This window comes from Microtus pennsylvanicus, chromosome X, assembly GCF_037038515.1.
Source record: "Microtus pennsylvanicus isolate mMicPen1 chromosome X, mMicPen1.hap1, whole genome shotgun sequence".
Taxonomy (NCBI): domain Eukaryota; kingdom Metazoa; phylum Chordata; class Mammalia; order Rodentia; family Cricetidae; genus Microtus; species Microtus pennsylvanicus.
In genome coordinates, this window is record NC_134601.1 from 16,962,921 (window position 1) to 16,986,682 (window position 23,762).

The window sequence follows — 23,762 nt, forward strand, 5'->3', positions numbered from 1 at the left end:
GTGGCCCTTGGTTAGGTAACCCAAGGAAAATAATATACCTAGGATATCCCTAGCTACTTCTTTTTTCTCAACTCCCAACAGTCAAACAAAGGGTGCATCCTTTTGGCTCTGCCTCCAAATTTCATTTAGAATCCTTCTGCACTGTATCTCCAAAGAGCCACCATTATCCTTCACATGAGTTACTGCTATTTTTGCAACATTTTTGAGACAGTGTGTCACTGTGTAACCCTGGCTGTGCTGGAACTCACTATGTAGACCAGGCTGGCCTGGAACTCACAGAGATCCACCTACCTCTGCTTCTTTGGAGTGCTGGGATTAAAGGCCTGTGCTACCATGCCCAGAAAATTTTATCACTCTTAAAACTGGTCCTCTTCCTTGCTTTAAAGAGCTTCATAGTTCCACTGTCTATACAGCAGCACCCAAAGTGATCTTCATGAATCCTGTCGTACCATTCTCTTGCCTGAAACTCTCTATAGAATTGCATCATGCTAACTGGTTATTGATAATATATAAGAAAGGTGTTATTTTTAAAAAATGTTTTGAATACATTTTCTTGATTTTGTTTATCATATAACACATCATATAAGAAGGCAATCATGTAATTTTCAAAAAACTGGTAAAATTTTATCATGCATCATTTCCAGTATGTGTGCCTCTTGTTTCTTGTTCAAATTTTACTAAATTGTCTTAAACATGTTTCCTTCCCTGATCAAAAAATATCCTAAGAACATAACAGCATATCGATTTGCATATATGTATTGGCTTTGAATAAGTAAATTAATAAATGCACTTAAGCAGGTTGAATATGTAACTATTTAGTTTATGCCCACACTCTGAACTGCTGTGGGAGCACATTCTGCTCCTTCAGCCAATATCTTTTAAGATACCAGCCCACTTAGGTGTGGTCTCTTTTGCAGTATAAAGTGAGAAAAAAGATTGTTCCTTCTGCTCTCTAGATTCCAGAGAAAAAGATAGACAGATGATAATTACATGTTTCTTTTCTGTAAAAAAAGAAAGAAAGAAAGAAAGAAAGACATAAAACTCTAATAGAAGCATGTGGTAGCTTTAAAGTGAAGGTAAACATGAAGGAAAGGTAATTTTCAGCTAGCTTTTGCAGGCTTTTCCTGGATTTTTATGTAAAAACTCAATATGGAAAAGCAGAACAATGCATTTATCTATAATAAGAAACTAACAAAATACCTCAAGAAAGGAAACAAAGAAAAGAAAAGGTGTAACAATGTGCTACATCATGTGCCAAAAATTATGAAAAATTAATAAGGAAAAACTAAACTCTTTAACTTGGGAATTTTTATCCACTGGATCCAAATTAAATTTATATTCTAGTTTAAGAGAGTAAAACATATTTCCTGGACCTGGAAAATTTGAAGTCTACATATAAAGGATTAATTCATAACCATTTAAAAATCTTTCAAATAAGAATGATAAGCCAGGCGGTGGTGGCGCACGCCTTTAATCCCAGCACTTGGGAGGCAGAGGCAGGAGGATCTCTGTGAATTCGAGACCAGCCTGGTCTACAAGAGCTAGTTCCAGGACAGGCTCCCAAACCACAGAGAAACCCTGTCTCGAAAAACTAAAATAAAATAAAATAAAATAAAAAAGAATGATATACTTAGCACAGTGCATACTTATACAAACATACTTTTATATGGCCCAATAGTATGTACAATAAATACAGAATATTGAAAAAATATGCAAGTTAAAAACAAAATTCTTAAAATAGCTAGAATCATTTGATAAAATATTTTAAAATTTATTAGTAGTATTAAATTATGTGTATACCTTTCTCATTATTTGCAGATTCTGTGATTATAGTTTCAATAACCAAAGATGACTAATATATATTTTAACAAAATATACGGTTGTAGGTTTTTTTTTTACAAAAATAAGCATGTTTATCACAAACCAGAGATAACAAAATATAGAAAATATTTTAAAACTAGAAAATTTATTGAAGGACTTTAAATAAGACTTTGGAAAACACAAAGCTACATTAAAAGCTTGGTGGGAGAGGAATATGTATATATATATACACACACACACACAGAGAGAGAGAGAGATGTTAAGACAGGGTCCTGCTATGTAGTCCCAGACAGGCCGAAATTTGTTAAGAAAATCAGGATGACCTTGAACTTCGGTTATCCCGTAGAAATCACTGGGAGCAAGAGCTGAGAGTCCACATCATAACAGCTCTGCTAAAACCCCATAGCCTCAGCAGGCTCCTGCCAGCCTGGGAAGAACCTAGCAAATACCATCATGATACATGTTGAAATCTGGAAATATCAAAGTTTCTAAAGATCAATATCCCAAATGTTATAGTCCAGGAAGACTGAAAATCCTGGATGTTAAAGTCCTAAAAGGCCAAAACCCTAAAAACTGAAGTCCTAGTAGGTTTTAAATAACACAAATACATTAGAAGTGTTGACAGCTGAATTTCATTGAGATAATTACTGTGTTTTCGATTTTATACAGAATAGTTGCTCAATTATTCAATAGGGAACTACTTCTGTCCTTCCACCGAAAGTATTATACTTGTCTTCAAAAAAGCAAACAAAGCAACAAAACCAAATGGAAAACCAAAACCAATGTTTCGAAGTCCAGAAAATGGTGAGCAGCTCCCATAAGAAGCTGTTCTACATTCATGACTAGATCCACTTATTCTTCTTGGTGTGTTGTTGATCGAACACAGGCCTCCTGTATGCTAATCAAACATTGTATCACTTAGCAAGAGCTTCAGTCTTTGTACCCACTGTTCATTTCTCAGATTTATTTATTCTATTAATTAATTAATGTATTTATGTGTTTGGCCTGTGTGCCTGTCTGTGTACCACACATATACCTGGTGCCCAAGGAAGTCAGAAGAGGGAGTTGGATTCCTCCTTCCTTTTTGTCTTTTCCTTCATTATACTTTCCACACTCCCTCCCTCTCTTTGTGCCTTCCCTCATTACAAGTAAAGCTTCTGCTAAATCTGTGTCAAAACAACAGATCAGCACTGCTCACAAGATTGGAAAACTTTTAGTATAGAATGCATGTACACTGAGTCACAGAAATTTTTCCAAGAACAGTGTGTGGCAACCACAGCTACTTATATTCACATAGTGCAAAGACCCTGTCATGTCCAGGAGACTCTTTCCCAGCAGTCTTTACTGACCTCTAGTTCCTACAATCCTTCCACCTCCTCTACACAAATGCTCCCTCAGATTAATGCGCCTCTTGGTTCACATCAGAGAACTTTCTGTACTGACAGTCATAGTTCACTGCAAAAAGAAGCCTCTGTGATGAGGGCTGGGAGCTGCACTCGTCTGTGCTTATGATTACATTTAAGACAGTTTGACACTATGTCTGTTTCAGAAAATAATAGTAAATTTTTTTTTAGGTCTTACAACCTCCTCTTCCATGGGTTATTGGCCAGATTAAGAATTCCAGGCACACGTTTTTTTTTTTTTATTTTTCTGTAGAGTGGACCTTAAATCTAATTAGAAAACTGTTGGTTACCACACAACAGTCAATGTCCCAACAGGGATGGTGGAGGGATGAAGGAGGCCCAGCCTACCTGAGAGACAGTCTACAGTTGATGGCTTGAGGGGGTTCTTCAGGGCTGTGATCCATGGTAGCTGCCCACCCCTGCACTGACATGAAGACTTCCAGGATTAGTTGAAGACTGAGATATCCAGGATAATTAAAGATGCCTTTGTATCTTCCACTCAGAATGGAATAAGGCAGACATTCTGATTTACTCATAGTAGGTACTGAATTAGATGTGGGGGTTTCTACTTCTTGGCTGTTGGAAATAGTGCTGTAGTAAATATGTAAGCACAGGTATCTTCTTTCAGTGCATACTCAGTATCATTATATGTTGTAGAGGATATGACAATTCTATTTTCAATCTTTGGAGCAACTTCCACATTTATTCAATAATGACTGTATTGATTTATATTTCTTCCACAGCATACAAGGGGTCCATTTTCTCCCTGTCCTTGTCAAAACTTATCAGGACTATGATGTATACACACAATGAAATAGTAATTTGTCACAAAATAAGAAAATCCTGACATTTGCAAGGCATCACCTAAGGGAAGTCATGTTAAGTGTAAAATCAGTCAGGCACGAAAAGAAAAGTATCACAGGCTTTCACTTGTATGTGGAAACTAAAGAAATAAAATTCACAGAACCCCCTAGAGTGTGAGATGGTGATACTAGGGATTAAAGTGGCAGAGGAGATTCTGTCAAAGGGCGTAAGATCTCCCCGCAACATAATATTTTATTGAATCCCTATTTCTCTCTCTGAAATTTTATTAATCGTGTTGAAAGAAGAAGAAGGAGAAGAAGAAGAAGAGTCTAAGAGGAAAGGCTGAAGGAGGGTTGAGAGGCTTCAGCTCAGGGAGTGGCTCATGTGGTGGAAACACTCAGTGATGGGGTGATGGGCAGGCCAAAGGAACTTGAGGGAGCTGTGAGGCTTAAGTGAGGGGTGAGGTGACAGCTGTGGATGTTGCATTCCTCAGGCTCACAATGAACCCAAGGCACAGGATAAGTAGTTGTCAAACAGAAGGCTTCAAGGGGCTGCCATTAGTCTTTGTCAAATATGCACATTTGTGGTGATTTTGTGTTGACACAGATACTTCTGGACCCCACATTTCTACTTCTGGAATTATTAATTATTGCCCTCCTCGCTACCATAGCTGCTTACTTCTATAAGCAGCATCCTTCTAGAATCTTCCTAATGTGCACGCAGCTCTTCAACAGGCAGCTCGTTGTTCTGAGTATACAGAGATCCTGTGTCTGGGTAACCAAATCTTGACTCTCACCAAATCCTGGCTCTGTCCTTACCTCCTTCCTTATACAGCTGGAGTCCATAATTAGTTGTGTGAATTTCTTCCTTGAATCCACACACCTTTTTGGAAGTCTTCTGTCATTTCCTTGTACTTGCCCAACAAAACCCCATCCCTGAGTCTGCACCTGTGCAATTGACTGTGGCTGCAGAAATCGGCACAGATACGCTGAATACTTTCACTTTAATGGGCCCTTAATCCTCAAGTGGGTCCTTGATGCAGTCCGGCAATCACGCCACAGTTATGGAGAACACACACCCTTCCTTTTCCCAGGAGACTATTCAAGTTTTCTACCTTCAAATCACTCCTCCCTGTTGAATATTCGCCTGGGCTGGCACTCCTATTAAGTCCAGGATATCCTTAACTCAGTCTTTTGTATTAATCTCCCAAGGGAGTGCTGGGTTTACAGGTGCTTCCCACGTCAGTATTCATGCTACTGTTGGTCAGCTTCCTACATATTCTGGTGGGTTTGTCTCTTGCCAACACATCCTTTTTTTCTGTCTCTTGCATTTGCTCCTCGTCCTCTATTCGCCTTGAAATACAGGATTGTTCAGGGCTTAATTCTGAAGGTGCTTTTCTTTCTCATTGTAAAGAATCTTGCTGAGGGCATATGTGGCTTATTACTAACTAGATGACATTCTTATATTCCCATCTCCAGTCCAGATTGTGACTCAGAACTACAGACTCCTCAATATAAACATCTCACACTGTCTTCTGTACCCCAGATAAAGCACACTGGACTCATTAATGTAACCATCTCCACCCTGTCTTCTGCACCCCAGTTAAAGTACTCCCATCATTCCTGTTTCTTTGACAAAACTCTTGTTTGTAGGTCTTCACTAAATTCCATGCTGCCATCTAATATTCATGTATCTCCTATCAAACTCCATCCAGAATTTGCTTTCCTTCCCCCTGTTTGGTACAAGTTGCTATCCTCCTTCTCCTTCATTTTTTCAAGCAGTCACCCAAAAGTGCTGTAGCTTCTTTCTGTGACAACCGTTTCCACAAGGAAGTCAGTCTGGTAGTTTACATGAAAACAGAAAAGATTACGGTACTTCTTGATTGCGCCCTCAGTTCCTTTCCACACCATTTTGTCTAACGAAGTCCCTGCTGATGGCCTGGGAGGGCTTGCATGATCCTCGGCCTACCCTAGAAAATACTGCATGAAATTCTGCTTTTGGGGTGCTTCCACTGGTAAATCTGTCCATCCAGAACAAGCTATTTCCTCCCATCCTTCAGGTTTTGACAATAAGGGCATGGTCTCTGCAGAGCCCTCCCTGAGCACCTTCCTGGGCTTTGCTTTTCTTCACAGACCCAGTCACCACTCTCTATGTTACATCTTTGACTTCCTGGGGAGGCCTTGTCTAATGTCCACTAGGTAGTAGTTTTGTTCGGCTCATTGTCATCTCTATTCCTAGGTCCTGGAATAGAAGGTGGCATATAACCTCACTGAACAATACAGGATATATGACCTTGTTATAGCAGAGGAAAGCCCCAGAGTACAGTGACTTGAAAAGAAAAATATATTGTCTTGCAGTTTTCAAAGATGGAAGTTGAAGCTCAAGATGTTGGCAAGGGTGATTCCTTGAGATCTCTCTCCTTGAGTTGTAGATGGCAGTCTTCTTCCCTCTGTGTGTGATTGTGCCTTAGCCACCCCTTGTAATAAGGATTCCACTTATACTGCACTAGAGCCCACCCTAAATATCTCATTTTACCTCAGCTTCCTCATTAAAGACCTCATCTCCAAATACAGTCACAGTCTGAAGTAGCGAGGTGAGGGCTACCATTGAAGAACTGGGGAGGGGGACATTTGAGACTACAGTCTACTCAGTGAATAGTGGGTAGAGGGTTAAGAATATGCAGAGAAAATGTCTTTTAAGGAGTTAAGATCAGTGCTTTGGCTTGGAGAGGAGGGTCAGGAAGACTCAGAGAAGGGTTCAATTTTGTTGAATGGGTATCAAGAAAATAATTTCTGTAGCTGCAAATAGGCACAGGAAGAAATGAAAGGAGGGGTAAGGGAGAGAAAAATTGGGGAAAGGAGGTGATGAAATTGGTAATATTGAGGGACAAGGAAGGAGAGGGTGGCCAAGTTTTACAGAAAGAGGAAGCAGGTCCAACTTCATGGTGGTGATTTTATAACAAATCCTGAGTTTAGCTCACCATTTCTGATCTACAAGGATCTAGTAAACACCTATTGTGGAAGAGCCTCTGTGCTGGATGCCAATAATGTGGACTGAAACATGACCCTAAGTGAACTGTTCAACTCGGTGACCCTCTGAGCAACCCTTTGAAGCAGGCACTGCTAGCTTCATTCCTATTTGGCAGATAAGCAAACTGAGACACAGGGATGCCAACTCACTTGCTGAAGATCATAGAGCAACATGTGGTCCTGCCAAGAGGTGGAGTAGTGCCCTGCTCTTGAGGTCCCACTTGTCCTCCTTTTCCTCTGCCGTGCACAGAGGCCCCATGGTTCTAGTCATTGTAGACAATGATGAGAATGTACTGGTCAGTGTGGGAGAGGGTGGAAGGCCTTGTGAGACCTCACAGTGCAAATCTCAATGGTATTATGTGGGCAGAATGAACTAAGTGTCCTGATGGATGGTGGGAAGAAAGGCATTCTGAGGGGGGAATGAATTAAAAGCAGGCTGCTGTTGCTGGAGCAAGAAGCTCAAGTGAAGGTCCTGGGAGGACAGTGGTTGCCATAGATGCTTTTTGTGTACATAGGTACGCTCCACTCTCACGCCTTCTTTGGAGTTGTGTTCCCAAGGCCCTGTGGTTGAAATGAGGTCAGGAGCATGCTGATGGGCTAGGAGACTAAGGTTAACTCTTAAACCTCCTTGGTCATTTTCCCTACTTGATATGGGACAGAATAATAAAAAAGAGGGATAATTGGTGATGGGATAATTGATTGGTATTTGCGAGTTATTGTTTTTAGACAATTATATTGGTATCGATTCTTGTATATTGATACAAAGTTAAATTATATTGAATATTGTATGTGACTATGCTTCTACCTCTGTTTAAAACATTTTTATGTATTGATATATATATTGTATTGATATATATAGTTACCATATTGCAGTGTACATTTCTACCTCTGATTAAGATACTTATATATTGTTTATGTATTGATATACATTGTTTACATTTGGAGGTCATTGTCCCCATTTATTGCACAGTTGTTTGTTGTCTTAGTCTTTAAGTTAGATAGGTATTGAGAATTATAAATCAATAGTCATATAGGTTTGTCATATTTATATTTAGGCTAATCAGGTTCTTTAGATACATGGAGATTATACTCAGTATGGATAGTATAATCTTCAACCTCTTCAAAGAGCTGTAGAAAATGGCCTTTAATCTAACCTAGAGTTCCGTGGTAGTGAGACACAATCACTCTTGGCAACATCGCTCTACTCCGGAGAGAATGTTGAGCACCAAAGACACTCCACCTGGAGCCTTTCTTCTTGGCCGAACTGGCCTTTGGGCAAAGAAATGCCCATACCTTGACCACTGACAGAGATACAGAGCATGCATCAGTGGATAAAACAGGACTGTCATATCCTGCCAAGACAGGGTAAGATAGTTTTGATGTTTCTTGCCTTTGAAAATGGTATGTCAGTTACGTCAGGCCTTACCCAAAGTTGGTTACCTCAATGCTGCAAACGAGACTTTGGGTGATTGCCCAGGTAGCTAGTTGTCTCTGTCATTTGTTGCACATTTTGGAAGTTTCTCAATTGTACTTCCTGTTTACTCAAGTAATATTACTTCCCTTCTCAGATCTTGGATGGAGTTGAAGATTAGATAATTGTAGTTACCCTCCTCATGATTTAGCTAAACTCAATTTCAATACATTATTTAGACTCCTTGAAATAGAATGCTCAGTAAAACTTTTGTTATGTGTTTCTTGCTTAATATTGTTTATTGCTTGTAATTTTATATTTGGTATCTGTTCCTATTGTATATAGTTGTATTGAATTTGGTTAGATCTTGTTTAGACAAAAGGGGGAGATGATGGGGAAGCTCAGCCAATCACATTTTGCTTGGGTGTGGCAACCTGGTCCCCAGGGAAGAAAACCTGGAGATCCAGGTGCGCTCACTCTCTGCACTTGGTGTTCGCCTGACCCGTTTGGACATCAGAACTTTTACTCCGGTCGCATGAGTTTCCCCGTTTTTTCAATTATTACTAAATTATATCTGTTGTTTTGAGCTGGTCTGTTTATTTAAGCATACTGGTCAAATACGCCTTCACCTACTGACCATGACTCCATCCAGCTCTTTCACTATCTAGCCAGAGCATCTGAACACAGTTGTTTGCACCAACCAAGGGCATTACCATCCCCAGGATATCTTTTTTTCTCCGTGCATCCTTCCCATGGGCATGGCTCTCCCAGCCTTCCGTGGAGTAAAGGTTACAGAGGCTCTGCAATGGGCAAGGGACACTCCAGAAGCTAAGGAAAGGAAGAGGGGGGACTCTGAGTTTAGAAGGCAGGTGGGGAACAATATGGGTGGGTCAGAGAAGAGAGAAGGTGCAGGGCTAGGGACACAAAGAATCAGCCCTGGAAGCTGGAGCAGTGGGGGCTCTGCAATCTCTTCCCATCCCTTGTCTCGTCATTTTGGCCTTACTCTGGCTCGTTCCCATCAAATGCAGGGCTGTGCTCTATTAACCCAGTAAGGCACACTGGGCTCCTCCTAGGCTTTCCAAGACACAGACTTTAACCATCTCATCTCATTCTGTGGGTCAACCTCAATTCCTAGAATAATGCCATTTCTGTTACCAGGGCTTTGTTCAGCCAGGTGAACCTTCCATAATACAGACCGAGGTGTATACTCTGCCCAACACTCCTTGCAGGCTCATAAGATTGCAACTTCCTTTCTTTCTCCTCCTTTTTAGGAGCCCATATTCCCCTCTTAGCTGCAGACAGAATTGTGAGGAAAGCAGGATTCTCCCCATTTCTCAGATTTCACAAGAGAAAAGCCATTTCCAGGCAGGGTGGGGACGTAAGTGAGGAAACCAAGGTCACTCAGTCATTGGCAGAAGGAGCGGGGCCAGAGCGCATTCTCTGCGACCCAAGGAGCCTCACAAGGCTGCCTAGGCCTGCTGTCACGGGCCCCTCTCTTCACCGCAGGCACCAGGGCCAGGCTGGCTGGAATGGCAGGTGAGTCTGGGTGGGGCCCAGGAGGCAGCTCAGACCGTAGCGCTCCAAAGTGCCCGAAACGCTGGCCTTGAGGGCAGCAGCTACAGAGTCCGGTCTTTGCAGGACTCGCGCCCTAACTCGCCACTGGGCCAAGGAGGTGTCCGAGGGTCCTTAGAGAGCCCCCAGGCCCGCCGGTCAGGCCCCGCCCCCCCAGCAGCACTAGCGCGGGCAGGGGCGGTGCCGGCGGAGTTGGGCGCGCGGGCGCGCGGTGCTGGGTGCGCGCCACCGCCCCTCGGCCCGGCTTGCTGGCCTTCCCCACCTAAGCCCTCGGCTGCTTCAGCTGGCCCCACCCCTTCTTCCTCTCCTGGCCCGGAGGCCTGGTGCGCGGTGCAGGGCGACGATCGCGGCCTGGCTACTGGGGCAAGGCTCTCGAGGGTGGCACGCCAGGCGCGGGGCGCGAGGCCAGAGCTGGCTCGGCAGGGTGCAGGGGGAGGGTCCGACGGAGCCCCCAGAGGAAAGCAGGGACAGACAGGGGGGTGCCGAGGTAATGGGCAAGGCCTGCACGCCTGGCTGTGTGGGGCGGGGGCTTCAGGCGCTCTTTGGCCGGGGCCTGTCCAGCAATGGGGCGCCAGGGGCGGTGGGAGGGAAGCGGGACAGGGAGGCACTAAGAGAGGGGACCGCTGGGATGGGCCGGGGGCTTTGCCGACGGGGAGCAGGTGGGCGGGGACAGGGGCCCTGCTTGAAGAGGCACAGCAGAGAGGTGGCGGGCTGCGTGCGCAAACTGGGCGGCCGCCTCCTGGGCCTGGAGAACGGTGAGGCCATTTGGTTGGACGACCCCAACCCCGAGGGCATGGTTCTGTGTTCAGGACCACTGAGCTGGGCGCCTGGTACAATTAGGGAGGGAGGATCTGGAGGTCAGGCAGGCCAAGGTGTTTGGGGTCTTGGATGGATCCCCGCAGAACAGTGTTGCTGGGCTAGAGGCAGTAGTTCTTTACTGGGGCGCTGGTGTCCTGTGAAGGTGGGTGAAGCCAGGCACTTTCAGGGCCGGCATGAGTGGAAGGGGGCAAGAGACCCCAGAGTTTGAGTTTGAGCTCAATTTGGGAGTTGCCGTGTCACTGGGTGGATTTATGAATCACGAGATTTGGAAATCACAGAACCCTTTCCTGGCGAGTAGTTCTGAGCATTGGAAAGCATAGGAGCTAGAATTTGGAGAAGTGTTTTGGGAGGCCACAGGTATGGGGGCACCAGGTACTCAAGCGCGCCACTAGTCCCTGTGGGAGGTACTTTGGGAGCTGTGACCCAGAGAGCTGAGATTCAGAGGCCTCAGGCTGGGGTGGGGTTAAGGAAGGTCTCTGTGGTGGCCAGTTCCCTGCCTTCCTTCCTTTCTAGAATGTCAGGATTCAGCTGTGTTCCCGTGGGGAATGGGTTAAAAATTCCTTCAGCCTACAGTCAGCTTACAGTATTCACCAGGGGCTGGAGGGACATATACATGCGTGACTGCAGCTGCATTCTCGGTCATGGAGCCCTCATGCTGCCTCACTGTTGCCATAGTAACTGCCTATTGGTGTATTTATAGGGGAAGAAGCAGGCGCTACATTTTGGGGAGGGATGGGGAGAAGCCGTCATGGAAGCTGCAGCAGTAGCAGCAGCAGTGATGGTGGCTACAGAATTGCTAATGGGGTAGGAGGCGATGCCATGTGAACTGTCTGGGAGAGATCCTGGCTTCTTTGAGGCTCAGAAATGAACTAATGGCTTTTCCAGGCCAGGAAAACACAAACTTGGGGCTATGATGTATGTGTGTATGAGTGCACGGAAGTCCATGTGTTTGGTTGGGCCCAAAGATGGCTGTACGTAAAGCTATTATATAATTTTTTCCATGTAAATTTTTTTGAAAACTCTACAGTTCACTTCAGTAAGCAATGGGATGTATTTGCTTTATTATTAGCGAAAGCTTTGCTTATTCTTTTCAAACTGTGATGTGGCAGCTTTATTTTTCTTTAACCAAAACACCCTGTTTCCTAATCCAATTCTCTCTACATCCTCATCATATGGATCTCATGGATCATAAAGAGGCCAGGCGTTGTCATTGTGAAAATTGAGGTATTCCAGTGAAGTAATGATCACTGGGTAGTTTGCCATGAGTTCAAAAGAGAAAACCCACGACACAGTGATAGTACTATTCGATGTGCTCTTAGATTGGTTACTTTCCCCAGCATTCAAAATTTATTCATGATTCTTATCCTTTTTGTTTTCCAAACAGACTGGAGGCTGTATTTTAAATACACAATAAGAATGCTACTCTGGAAGAATAAATAGAAGACCATACCAAGTTGTGGGGAGAAAAGCATATGTGTGCAATAGCTGGGCTTTCAGAGCACTTGTATCTGGCCATCAGTGTTAACACTGAACTTCCTGGCAGGCTAAGCAAAAAGGGTAGCATAATGGGTTACAAAGCTCATGTGTCTTACATCCCATTAGTCATAAAACATGAGCTTCTGCTTGGGGAAGGGAGCTGACGGGTAATTGCTCCCAGATGTTAATGGCTTAGGCAGTGCTCCATATGTGTACAAGTAGGACTGTGTTAATAGAGAAAGGCATTATGACAGTGCTTCTAGATAGAGGTCTCTCCTCCAAGTTACCATCACAGATTTATTGTACTGTATTTATTTGATTGTTTGTTGTGGTCTTGAAGATCAAACCTTAGACATTGTTGTATTAAGGAGCTATATCTCCAGACCTCTGTCTTCATGCTGATCTTTTAAATATGTGTTTACCAAGGTTCTGTGTTGCAGTAGTCTTTAATGCAAAGAGAAAAGATGTGCCTGGCTCCAGAGAAGTCCGAACATCTTACCTTGCTTCTCTTTCTGGGAAAGATGGGCTGAGAAGATTCTCTGAGTTTGGGCCCAAAGGTTTGGGCCAGGGCTTGAACGAATATGTCTGTGTTGTATGTGGAAGATCTGACCCTGTACAACAGGTATCCACAGATTACTGTAGGCCAGCATCAGCTAGGCTGCAACATTTGAGATGGGTGTTGTTGATGCATTAAGTTTGGGATTTAAGGAACATGTTCATCTTCACCATGAAATTCAATTCCAGGTCTTGTCTCTGTCAATTTGCTTAACCTTGCTTCTACCTAACCCCATCTCTGTACTTGATTTCTCAGCTCTCTCTGGGATCTTTTCTATTCTAAAGGGACAAAGATTCATTGAAGGCACTGAGCAATAAGGAGTGTTAGCCCAGAAATGCTTTCCATTTGAAAAAAAGTTAACCCTTAGGTCTTTGAGACTCACAGAAGGCTGTGTGTGTGTGTGTGTGTGTGTGTGAGAGAGAGAGAGAGAGAGAGAGAGAGAGAGAGAGAGAGAGAGAGAGAGAGAGAGAGGGAGGGAGGGAGGGAGGGAGGAAGGAAAGAAGGAAGGAAGGAAGGAAGGAAGGAAGGAAGGAAGGAAGGAAGGAAGGAAGGAAGAGAGAGAACAAGCGAGAGAACAAGCCTCTGCTTGGTTTGGGGGAATTCTGGAGCTCTTTGAGGACAGAAGAAACAGCAGGAATTGACTGACTGAATGAGGATATTATGCCTCATGGGATGCTGTTTTGACTTTTTAGTCAGGTTGGTGGGAGATCACATTCTAGACCCCAGAGGATTTCACCTCAACTTTCTTTTCTTCTGTGCCAGGCAAGTAAGTTGCTGGAGCTGAGGGAGCATCATGGCTGGTGAGTATTTGTGGAACCATCTGAGTTGGACAGGCTCATGCAAAACAACATATCCATCTTTTCAGTTTTTCTCTCCTTGAGTCACACTGAATTATACTAATACAACAGTTTGTGGATCTTGGGGGAGAGGGCCTGCAGGCCAGACCTGTCAGCTTGGGCATAGAGGGGTACCACCTCATGTGAGGAGTAAACAGTCTCGCCACTGGTCATTGCTTTTGTCCCCAAAGCCACAGCTCTTGCCTGATTTTACTCCGACCATTGGCAGCCTGGAAGAGGAACCAGTGCTCATGATAAGGGTCTGTCTTTCCATCTTCCAGACAGATGCAGAAGCTACTAGATGTTTTCTTACCCAAGACTAAGATACATAGTCTGGTCCTTTTTCCTGTGCCACCTGAAGTTCCTTCTCCATCGTGTCTCATTTTCCTTGGTATGGCAATGGATCTGGGCCCTATTGGGACCCTGAGGTCCTGCTGCAGAGCACAGCATTGCAGCAGCGTAGGAAGTCAGCCCTCCTATCTTCATTGCAATAGGTCAGGCCTGGCCTTTGCTTGGAGGCCTGGCTTTAGGTCTGCTGGAATTGTTCTATTTCCCTTCATAATTGGGCAGTCTGGTTTGTAGGGACTGAATTGCTTCACTGTGGTTCTCCCTTCAGTGTTTCTGGAAGCCAAGAATGCCCATGCAGTCCTGAAACGGTTCCCTCGTGCCAATGAGTTCCTGGAGGAGCTGCGTCAGGGCACCATTGAGCGGGAGTGCATGGAAGAGATCTGCAGCTATGAAGAGGTCAAGGAAGTATTTGAGAACAAAGAAAAAACGGCACGTACTACCCTGCTGCTGGGTTCTGGGAGGAGGTGCAATCTTGGGAATAATAGGAACCGGTCTAAAACAAGGGAAGAACACCACCCAGGCTACATCCTACTTGTTGGAGCCCCCAAAACAGCATTGGGGTGTCACTCTAGGTTTGTTGCTTTATTTGTGTGAACTTCCTCATCTGGGTACTTTGCCTTTCATCCTCAGTGAATTCCCCAGACTCTCTGGGAGCTCTCTTAGGCCAGTAAGATGACTTAGGGTGGAGAAGGAACCACAAGCCTGTTCTTAGTACATGATTTGCTGGAGGTCTCAGATGTCCCGGGCATGAATGTTGTTAGGTGAGCAATTCCTTGTTGTGTCTGTCTTCCTCAGGAGTGAATGGCCCTTCTTCTTTTGCAGATGGAGTTTTGGAAGGGATACCCGAATGCGGTCTACTCAGTCCGAGATCCCTCGCAGAGCTCAGATGCCATGTATGTGGTGGTGCCCCTTCTGGGGGTAGTCTTGCTGATTGTCATTGCCTTGTTCATCATCTGGAGGTGCCAGCTGCAGAAAGCAACTCGTCACCACCCCTCCTATGCTCAGAACCGGTACCTAGCCAGTCGTGCCGGGCACAACCTCCCCCGAGTCATGGTATACAGGGGCACTATGCATAGCCAGGGAGAGTCCTCTGGGCACCGAGAGGCAGGGAATAATCCACAGATAGTCTTGGGGCCCAGCCGGGGAAGTAGAACCACTGTCCGACTGGAGAGCACCCTCTACCTCCCTGAGCTCTCTCTCTCCAGACTGTCCAGCGCTACCCCTCCCCCCTCCTATGAGGAGGTGACTGCACCCCAGGAGGGCAGCAGTGAGGATGCCAGTGTCTCTTACAGTGACCCTCCCCCAAAGTATGAAGAGATTGTGGCAGCCAGCCCCAGTGCAGATAAGTAGCTGAGCATGGGCCCTGGCTTGTATAAAAGCCTCTTCCAGAGGTAACCTGCTTCTTTTTGGACTTCTGAAAGACTGTGCCACCACAAAACAGCCTTAGCCTCCTTGTTGCCAAATAATTCCCCAACCATGGATTTGTAGGAAGTCAGTTGGTAGAGACAGTTGGTGTGTGTGTGTGTGTGTGTGTGTGTGTGTGTGTGTGTGTGTGTTGTGTGTGTGTGTCGGGGTGGGGGGCCATAGGACAAGTGTATGATCCCCCTGGGAAAAGCTACAGACCTGAACGCCCGGGTCTTCCAGACCCCACCCCACCACTGCCAAGTCCCCAATGTCCTGCCCTATCTTTAGGGACTGGCATCTCTTATGCCAAAGGAAACATCTCATGGTGTTGATTGTGACCAGAATGTCCACAGGCTCATCCCGGTGGCTCTGGGGCTGTCTAGGAACCCCTGTGTATCTGAGGACCTAGGCCACAGAGATGAGGCAGTCAAGCTAGCCCTGTGGTTTCCCTTTTCTCCACAGTTCCATGCCTACTATTCTTATTCATATTATGAGGACAGAAACAAAGATTGATCTAGGAACAAAACACAAATAATAACAAGTGAACCATAAATGAAAATAATATAACCTGTACCATTTGAAGCCCTCCAAAAGGAATCAATTAGACAGACCTTGGCACAGCCTTCCTTCAACACCCATCCTTATGCTCCTGACCAGGGTGAAGTCTATGTATAGATCAACCTGGTAGGAGGACAGGGGATGGGAAGAAGGAGGGAAAGGGGCTGGGTGGCAGAGCTCCTTCTTCCAGACCAACCAAGGGGCCCACTTCAACTCTGCCATCTTGTTTGTGATGTGTACCAGCTGTGCTAAAATCAGTCCCCACTGGCACAAGCCCACATGTAGCCTTGGAGAACTCTGTTGTGGGGAAAACTGATGTCCTCTTCTCCCATGGATCCCAGGGCCTCTCCCTGGCTGTTCCAGACTGGCACAGCGAGCTCAAAATTCCTCCTTTGTGAGACTGATAAACCCATAGGCTAGTTCAAACCATGAGCACCACCTTGGCACTGTGCTGTCTGGCTTTCCAGTTTTAGGATACTTTCTTTTTTGTAAATAGGTGCATTGAACTTGAACTTTAGATTGTGATTTCTCCTAATGATGGTGCCCGTACAGGGAGAAGCTCCTGAAGTGTCTCTTAAAAATTTTCTTAGTGTGGGAGCCCGTGACCTGGAGTCTAAAGTCCACCTGGGGTTTGCTCTGCCATGGCAAGGTGCTGATCTGCTTTCAATGAGGCTTGGGAAGATGTTGGGCAGAGGTGACTTGTTCTTTAATCAAGGATGAGGTAAAAGACTTTGCTGATACCATCTCTACCCGCCCCAGCTCTATTCTCCTGGTGTCTGTGCCAAATCATTTTTCCTCTGTGGTGCTTTAAAAATGTAGCACATTTGTGTGGGGCCCAAAAACAGTGCATAGCGTGGGTCTGTTGGTAATGGCAATGGTTTCCAGCCCACAGAGTTGACAAGCTTCCTTCTGTCTAAGCAGCCCTTCGAGGCAGACACTGAGACACATTCCTTGAGTGCAGCCCTATCTTGAGGCCCCAGATGACTTCTACAGGCTGTTCCAGTACAGGGGACTTTCCCGGGGTTTTGTTTCTAGTCGAGCTTGTGTTCTTACCCCAGTGAGGTTGCCAGCTTGGATAACTCCACCCTGTGGCTCCCCTACCTCACAGGCCCATTGGAGGCTGATGGAGCTAATGCATTGTGAAGAGCTTGAAGCCTCTTGGAACCAGTGAAGTTTACCCTTAGCAAGATTCTTCTAGAAATAGGTAGTAGCTGTAAGGGACTGGTTTTAGGCAAGGTCTTCAAATGCCTCTGATGTTGAGTGTCAACCTGAGGAGTCAATCTCTTTCCATTTTACTCTACGTGGGCCTTCCTTTCTCCCCAGAGTTTCCTGATACCAGAAATGACCAAATGGCATTCTTCCCTCTGTCCCTTCATTTTGATCTTTTCCCCTCCCTCCCTTCCTGCTTTCTTTCCTTCATGTTTCTCTTCTTCCCTTTTCTTTCCATTAATTTTTCTCCATTGGTCATCTAGTATTGCACTCTGGCCCTTCCTAATGAAGGGATTTGGGGCTCAGAAGTCCCCTGCTTTTTTCCGTGATGGAGACTGGGCTCAGTCTCATCCAGACATGATGGAGATCCTGGGGAAGCTGGAAGCTCTGGGTCAGCCCAACCTCTGCATTTTATTAATCTGGTGCCTGATTGTGACCTGGGATATATGAAGACAAAGTTACCCCAATGTGACTCCTCCCCCGAGCTGGCAGAGAGTCAGGCATAGTGACCAGAGCCACAGAATATGTCAACGAATGCCCACTGCCTTTGGCGTGGTTGAGCTGCCTGGCAGCTAGAGGCTAGGGATGCTTGAGTAAGAGCAGGAAACTGACTCCTGAGGCCTTTTGAGAGCGATATGCAGCCCTCGGGAGCTGAGGACTAGATGCAGGGTGAGTGAGTGAGTAAGTGAGTGAGTGCGTGAGTGAGTGAGAAGCAGCTCCTTGCATGTGGCCTGTGGACTCTGGGTCAGGTGCTTCACAGAGCTCTTCCAGGTGACTTGTGCCAAGCCTCTGCAATGGTTTTTCGCAGCATAGTGTTTAGATATATAATGGGCATAATTCCTCAAGGTGCACACTTGGCTTTTGCGAATGCCCTGTACATATCTTTTCAAACTCTGTCTTTGTATAGACATTGATTTGATACAATTCTCACACTTCAGTAGCCACAGTTTTGTTTGTTTGAGACTTGTGTATGCTTGTGTGTGTGTGTGTGTGTGTGTGTGTGTGTGTGTGTGTGTACATGTGGGCATGTTGTCTTCTCTCATTGCTTCTATCAAATGATAGCTGGTTTGTGGTTCTATTTGTCCCAGGAGGGATCTGTTCTGAAGGGAAGACTGTCTTCATTTTGTGGGGCCTGTATTCTGTTGGATCCCCTCCAACCTTTTGGCATGGTGTCCCCTTCCTCAGCTCCTGCTCTGTAGGTGTCAGCAGCTGAAGGAAATCTGAGAACTTGTGTGTGTGTGTGTGTGTGTGTGTGTGTGTGTGTGTGTGTGTGTGTGTGACTATTGACTTTCAGAATGGTGGGGTTAGTTACTTAGATATTTTTCACTAAAAATGAAAAGGCTTTAAATTTTTCCTTAAAATATGACTGTCACCTGTTTTCAACCAAACCCTTTGTAAGACTTTTTTAAAACGAATGGCAACCCTGTCAGTCCCCTCCCAGATGGCCCATCACTTTGGGTTTTCAAAATGAAAGCACAAAAGAAAGAGTGGGGCGCACAGGTGCCTGGCATGTGCATACCCCTGCACAGCTGTGTTGCGCCCTAGCTGATCACAGAGGTGTGATCACAAGCAGCTGGACCTAGGAAATGGAGGCCCCCTCTGCTAGTTGCCAATTCCACTGCCATTAGTGTGAATTCCTTAGGGTGCTCCAGTGAACAAGCGTCTGCCCAATTGTTTGGACATTGTCTTTTTGGTAGTCCAAACATTAGGGATTAGGGACAGCAGTGTTTTCTGTTCAAGCAGTTCCAGCCAGATGCTTCCACTCTCCCAGTGGATGGCAACTCCACAGATCCTAGCCAGAGTTGATGGATCCTTTGACAACCAAATGGCATCCCATGAGAAAACCAAGAAAAAAAAGCCAACATTGCCACTAGATTGTCTTTTAATTCAAGTGAGAGTTAATGGCAGAGAGAGGGTGTGAGTCCCCAGGACTGTGTCTTTTTAGAAGAGTGCGTGTGTGCTCTCACTGTGTGTTTGCTCACAGTAAAGCCTGAGTTGTTGGGCTGGGCTGCTTTTCAGCTTGTCAAGTACTGAAGCTCCATTCCCAGGCGTCACCGGTTCTGAAACAGCCACATCTTCTGCACTGAAGTCTCCTAATACTAATCAGTATAATTAGCTAATTTTAGACTGCTGTAATCAGACTGCTTCCCACTACAGTAAAAGCCCATTAATTTGAGCCCACTAATTCAGAACTTAGAGGAAATCCAAATTGGAGATAATTCCCAGTAACTGCTATTCTTGCTACAGAAAAATATTTGAAAGTGTCTTCCCTTCAGTCAGTCTTCAGGGCCTTCTTTGTGAAAGGAATTCGGTTTAAAATAGGTACCCCTTTCAAAGGAAAAGCTCGAGGTATCAAAGATTTCTTCATTGTGCCTTCAGCTTAGAGTTTAGCAGTTTTTGTGCGTAAGGCTCTTTCTGTGCAGGGTGATCCCTTGTTCTCTCTCCATTGTGGGATGTTAGATATTGCAGCCTTTCACTCCGTGTCTGTATTTAGCCTGTGAATAACATAGTCTGTGATCTTGACTGCAGTTTTAACACCAGTACGTGCTTTTCAAAGTCTTCTGTAAAGCAGATGTTGCACTCATTCACCCCCAAGTCTTCAAACTTTGGAGCTTCCCCTTTCCAGGCTGTGGGAGGCAAATTTCTCTCTAGCAAGAATTTCTCCGACAAAGATCTGCAAACAGCATACCCCCTCAGCTCAATGCCTCGACAGTGTTTCACTGTACTGCTCTCTGACCGCTGAACGTGCCTGCCCTTCTCCAGCCCCTAGCAAGCATTAAGACTGATATCTAGAATTGGGACCAACCCTCCAGCTGCTTTTTGCCTCCCAAGCTGTCTTGCCTCACTGATGCCACTTTCCCAGGCCTGAATCCACCTGCTATTTCACTCTGTCATTGTGAATTTGTGACAGTGGCAACCCTGATATGTGCAACTGAGCTTATAGAAATGATTGCTGTGAAATGGATTAATTTTGGTACAATTAGAAGCTGTGCTTGTTTTCATTGTTGACCGATGTCAGCTGGGACATATGTACATTCAGTCACATGTTGGGGTTTCAAATGGAGCCTGGGAGCAACAAACCAACTTGCTTCTGACCTGACCTTTCTCGTGCATGCTCTCTGGCTCCCTTTTTACAACCATTGAGTTTAGCTGTTAACTTTTGTCTTTCTGTATAAGAAAATAATGAGTAAAAATAAAGAGCAAATGGCATCCACTTGTACCTTGTCCTGGTCCATCATAGATCCTAGATGATTCCCTAAGTTCCCCAGAGTGTGTAAGGCTGTGGGGTCAAACTCCTGGACCCAAAAGTCAGATTGTATAGATAAGGGAACAGCCCAAACCAGTTTAGGAGCCAGTTGGAAGCAGAGATAGTCTGGGTCCTAAAGTTTGTGCCTACAGTGTGTAATCTGATCCTCTGTCCCATCCCCCCTTAATGGGATGAGGTTAGTAAGATCTGGCACAGATCTTGTTTAGCAACTTCCTAGTCACCTTCCTGGTTAGGTGAAGGCTCTAGAACAGATCCCAGCACAAGCTGGCTCTAGGAGCTTTCCCCAGAGATAAGGCTAGCACCTGCAAGGAAGCTAATGCCCTTAGAGTCCCCAGCCTTCCCAAGTGTCCTTGGTGAGAAGAAAACATGGGCTGTTTCTAAATGTTCACAACCAGAATTTGGTGACTAGTCAGTTTGTATTAGGCCCTGTACCTGTGTGAATTCAAACAGTCCTCCCAAAGTATGGGGTTTCTAATCAACTCTTATTTTACAGCCGGGGAGACACAGCCTGATTGGGGAAGCCATTTGACTAAGGGTTTATGAGGAAGAGGTGGTATGCTTATCTCATGATTGCAGAATTTTCCTCACTTATCTCACCTCAGGCTATTCCCGCAGCCTGGTGGGGCCTCCCTCAAAGAAAGCTCTGAGGTGTTGGCTGTCCATTTCTTCAACATGGCCCTGCCTTTCCTATTCTGCTGCTTCTTCAGAAGTGCAGTGATCACGTAGTTTCAAACCAGACCCTGAACGTATTTCTTCCCTGACACTCGTGGAAGGACTCAGGACAACTACCAAGGTCTCTATGGGCGGGTAAAGCCAGAAGAGGAGAAGTTGAGCCCCTCTGTAGGATATGATATGAAAGCCTAGGACCCTCCCCCCAAAAGACAAAATGTTTGGATCACCTCCTATGAGTTTTCTAGATGAAACATACTGTTCTCAAAAATCACAAGAGTATTAACTCCAATAATAATGGTGATTTCCTGCACTCCTGCCAGAGAATTCAAACTGTGAGATTTATTCAGTTCAACTAGGATGTGCATGTAATTAAACAAGACATTGTAGGGCTGGAGAGATGGCTCAGCAGTTAAGAGCAGTGGCTGCTCTTCGGGGAGACTCGGGGCCAGCTCGCAGGCCCACATGTTTGCTCACAACAATATGTAATTTCATTTTCAGGGGACCCTCACCCTTTTCTGGCCTCTGCTGGAACTGCACACATGTGGTGCATATACGTGCATGCAGGCCAAACATCCACACATGTAAAATAAAATAAGAAACAGAAGAATGTTTTCTATTAGTCTGGTGCTACTGGATCCCAGGAACCCAATGGGTAGGGCAGTCAGTGATGATGCTTTAAAGCTGAGAGTACATACAAGGTTAGGTGCTGGTAGAGCATCAACAAGCTAAGAAATCCTTGCCTAGAGTCAGGCTGCGAGGTTCCAGAGGGTGTAGAGTATAGCAAGCCAAGTCCCAGCCACCAGCAGCACTGAGCACAGCTGGGGCTGGTATGTAAAAATCTATAATTAAGGTAAAGGTTGAACTTAGAATTTAGAGAAGACCAGCAGGGCTTGATATGGAGGCTCCATGAGAAAGCCTTCTTAAGGACACCATGGCCAACTGAAGTAATTTTTAGACAGAGGACATGGAAGTCAAGTCAATGAAATCAGGCAGAAGGATAATAAATGAAAAATCCTGGAGTCTAGCAACCCCTTCCTGTTGTTAAGGAAATAAGAAGCCAGGGTAGCATGAGGGAAGTGTTGTCAAAGATGAGGTGCAAGGCCATTTAGAACATCTTCAGAATGCTGTCTGTGCTGGTGATAGCAGGAGGCCACAGAGAAGTACTAGAAAGAGCAGGAAGACCTGCTATATGGAGAGAAGTCTGGAGAGGATCAGAAATCAAATGGCCAGGTAGGAAGGCCAGGTGTTTGCAATCATTCTGATGGGCGACAGCAGCTAGAGGAGACAAAGAGAAATATACTATTGATAAGACTTTGTTCTAATTTAAGTAGACATTATAGCCATGTGGCCATTTAAAATGAGGATTATGGAGATTTTGAAACCACAGGAAGGCCTTGGGACTAGGAAGATGCATTGTTATCCAAATTATTCCAGTTGATTCTTTTTGGGGGATTTTTGGGTCACCCTGGGAGAGAGAAAGACATATTTTAACTGGGAGGCAGAAACCTGTAAGGGGACTGATAATTGGAAAGGGGGAAAGCCATTCAGATTTAGATGGTAGAGTCATTACCTGTGAATGGTTTCACTGGAGGAGCAACAGGTTGGGAGGAACAGACTGGAGATTCATTCTGGGATAAATGATGGGTGTGATGTGGAGGATGTGGAGCTGAGGGGGTACTCCTGGGTTAGAACAAGAGAAATCACTGGTGCTCAAGTTACTAGAAAGATAGCAAGTGAAGACTTGAGGAGAGAAGTCATGGAAGCAGCAGGAATTGTGAAGAGTTTGATGCTTTAGAAACTAAGGGAGAAGACTGTTTCTAGAAGGAAAGATTGGAGAATGATGTGAAATGCTTCCAAGTAGTGAGAAAATGTGCCCCTTACATTGATTTATTAGACTGATTTAACAATGGTGTCTGAAGACTCCAGCAAGGGCTGCTTTCAGCTGAATGAGTGGCGTGGCACTTGGGAGATGGAAGAGCAGACATAGAGTGCATGAAAGCCTCACTTTCAGAGATCAAGAAAGGCACTAGGAAGTCCTCAGACACTGTGTGAGGCTTATAGCAAGTCACAAGCCCTAAGCATGACCTCTGTGCTGGGACAGAATGCTTCACACCACATGGCCCTTTATCTTCCTGAGGCAGGATTATGGAGGCACAGAGAAGACAAGTGAATTACCCAGGGTGAGAGTCTAAAAAATGTAAGAGTCTAACAGTGAAACCCAAAGACTAGGGATGATGAGAGGTGCCCTTAGAGCTGTGACTCACTTCCCTCTTTATTTCTCAGCAGGGTGTTGAGATACACCCTGTCTACTCCCCTCCAGTTCCCAAGAGTGAAGGGCTGACCAGCAGAGACTAGAGCAAGTTTCCTTTACCTAGTGAGCAAGCTCTTCCCTAGTACTTCTTAATGGTCTGCCTACTGTAGACTATGACAGATGTGCCACTGGATCAATGAACTGGGTCACACCTGATCCTCCATGCTAGCCCTCCTCAATCTTTCCATCTGGAAACCATTCACAGGTAATGACTCTACCATCTAAATCTGAATGGCTTTCCCCCTTTCCAATTATCAGGAGAGTA

The 23,762-nt window shown here is 45.2% G+C and overlaps 2 protein-coding genes across 4 annotated transcripts in view; both read left to right on the forward strand.

Moving 5' to 3' along the window:
* Window positions 1–10,799, forward strand: part of Pasd1 (PAS domain containing repressor 1) — a 49,292-nt gene extending 38,493 nt beyond the window's left edge. The window contains exons 16-17 of the mRNA XM_075958494.1: window positions 9,740–9,846; window positions 9,975–10,799. Coding sequence (XP_075814609.1) covers window positions 9,740–9,846; window positions 9,975–10,799 — 932 coding nt within the window. The remainder of the gene's footprint in view (window positions 1–9,739; window positions 9,847–9,974) is intronic.
* Window positions 9,853–20,460, forward strand: Prrg3 (proline rich and Gla domain 3). 3 transcript variants are annotated; one of them, XM_075957496.1, is made up of 4 exons: window positions 9,853–10,004; window positions 13,654–13,691; window positions 14,344–14,504; window positions 14,898–20,460. In XM_075957496.1, the coding sequence occupies exons 2-4, from the start codon at window positions 13,685–13,687 to the stop codon at window positions 15,423–15,425; spliced, it is 696 nt and encodes a 231-aa protein (XP_075813611.1). In that variant the 5' UTR covers window positions 9,853–10,004; window positions 13,654–13,684; the 3' UTR covers window positions 15,426–20,460. The 3 variants fall into 3 exon arrangements, with proteins under 3 accessions (XP_075813611.1, XP_075813610.1, XP_075813612.1); XM_075957495.1 differs by lacking the exon at window positions 9,853–10,004 and adding an exon at window positions 10,245–10,527; XM_075957497.1 differs by lacking the exon at window positions 9,853–10,004 and adding an exon at window positions 10,690–10,795.
* Window positions 20,461–23,762: the final 3,302 nt, after the last annotated feature.

Coding starts and splice junctions, on each gene's coding strand:
- Prrg3 (XM_075957496.1), top strand. Junction 14,505..14,897: donor TTGAGAACAAAGAAAAAACG/GCACGTACTACC, acceptor CTTCTTTTGCAG/ATGGAGTTTTGGAAGGGATA.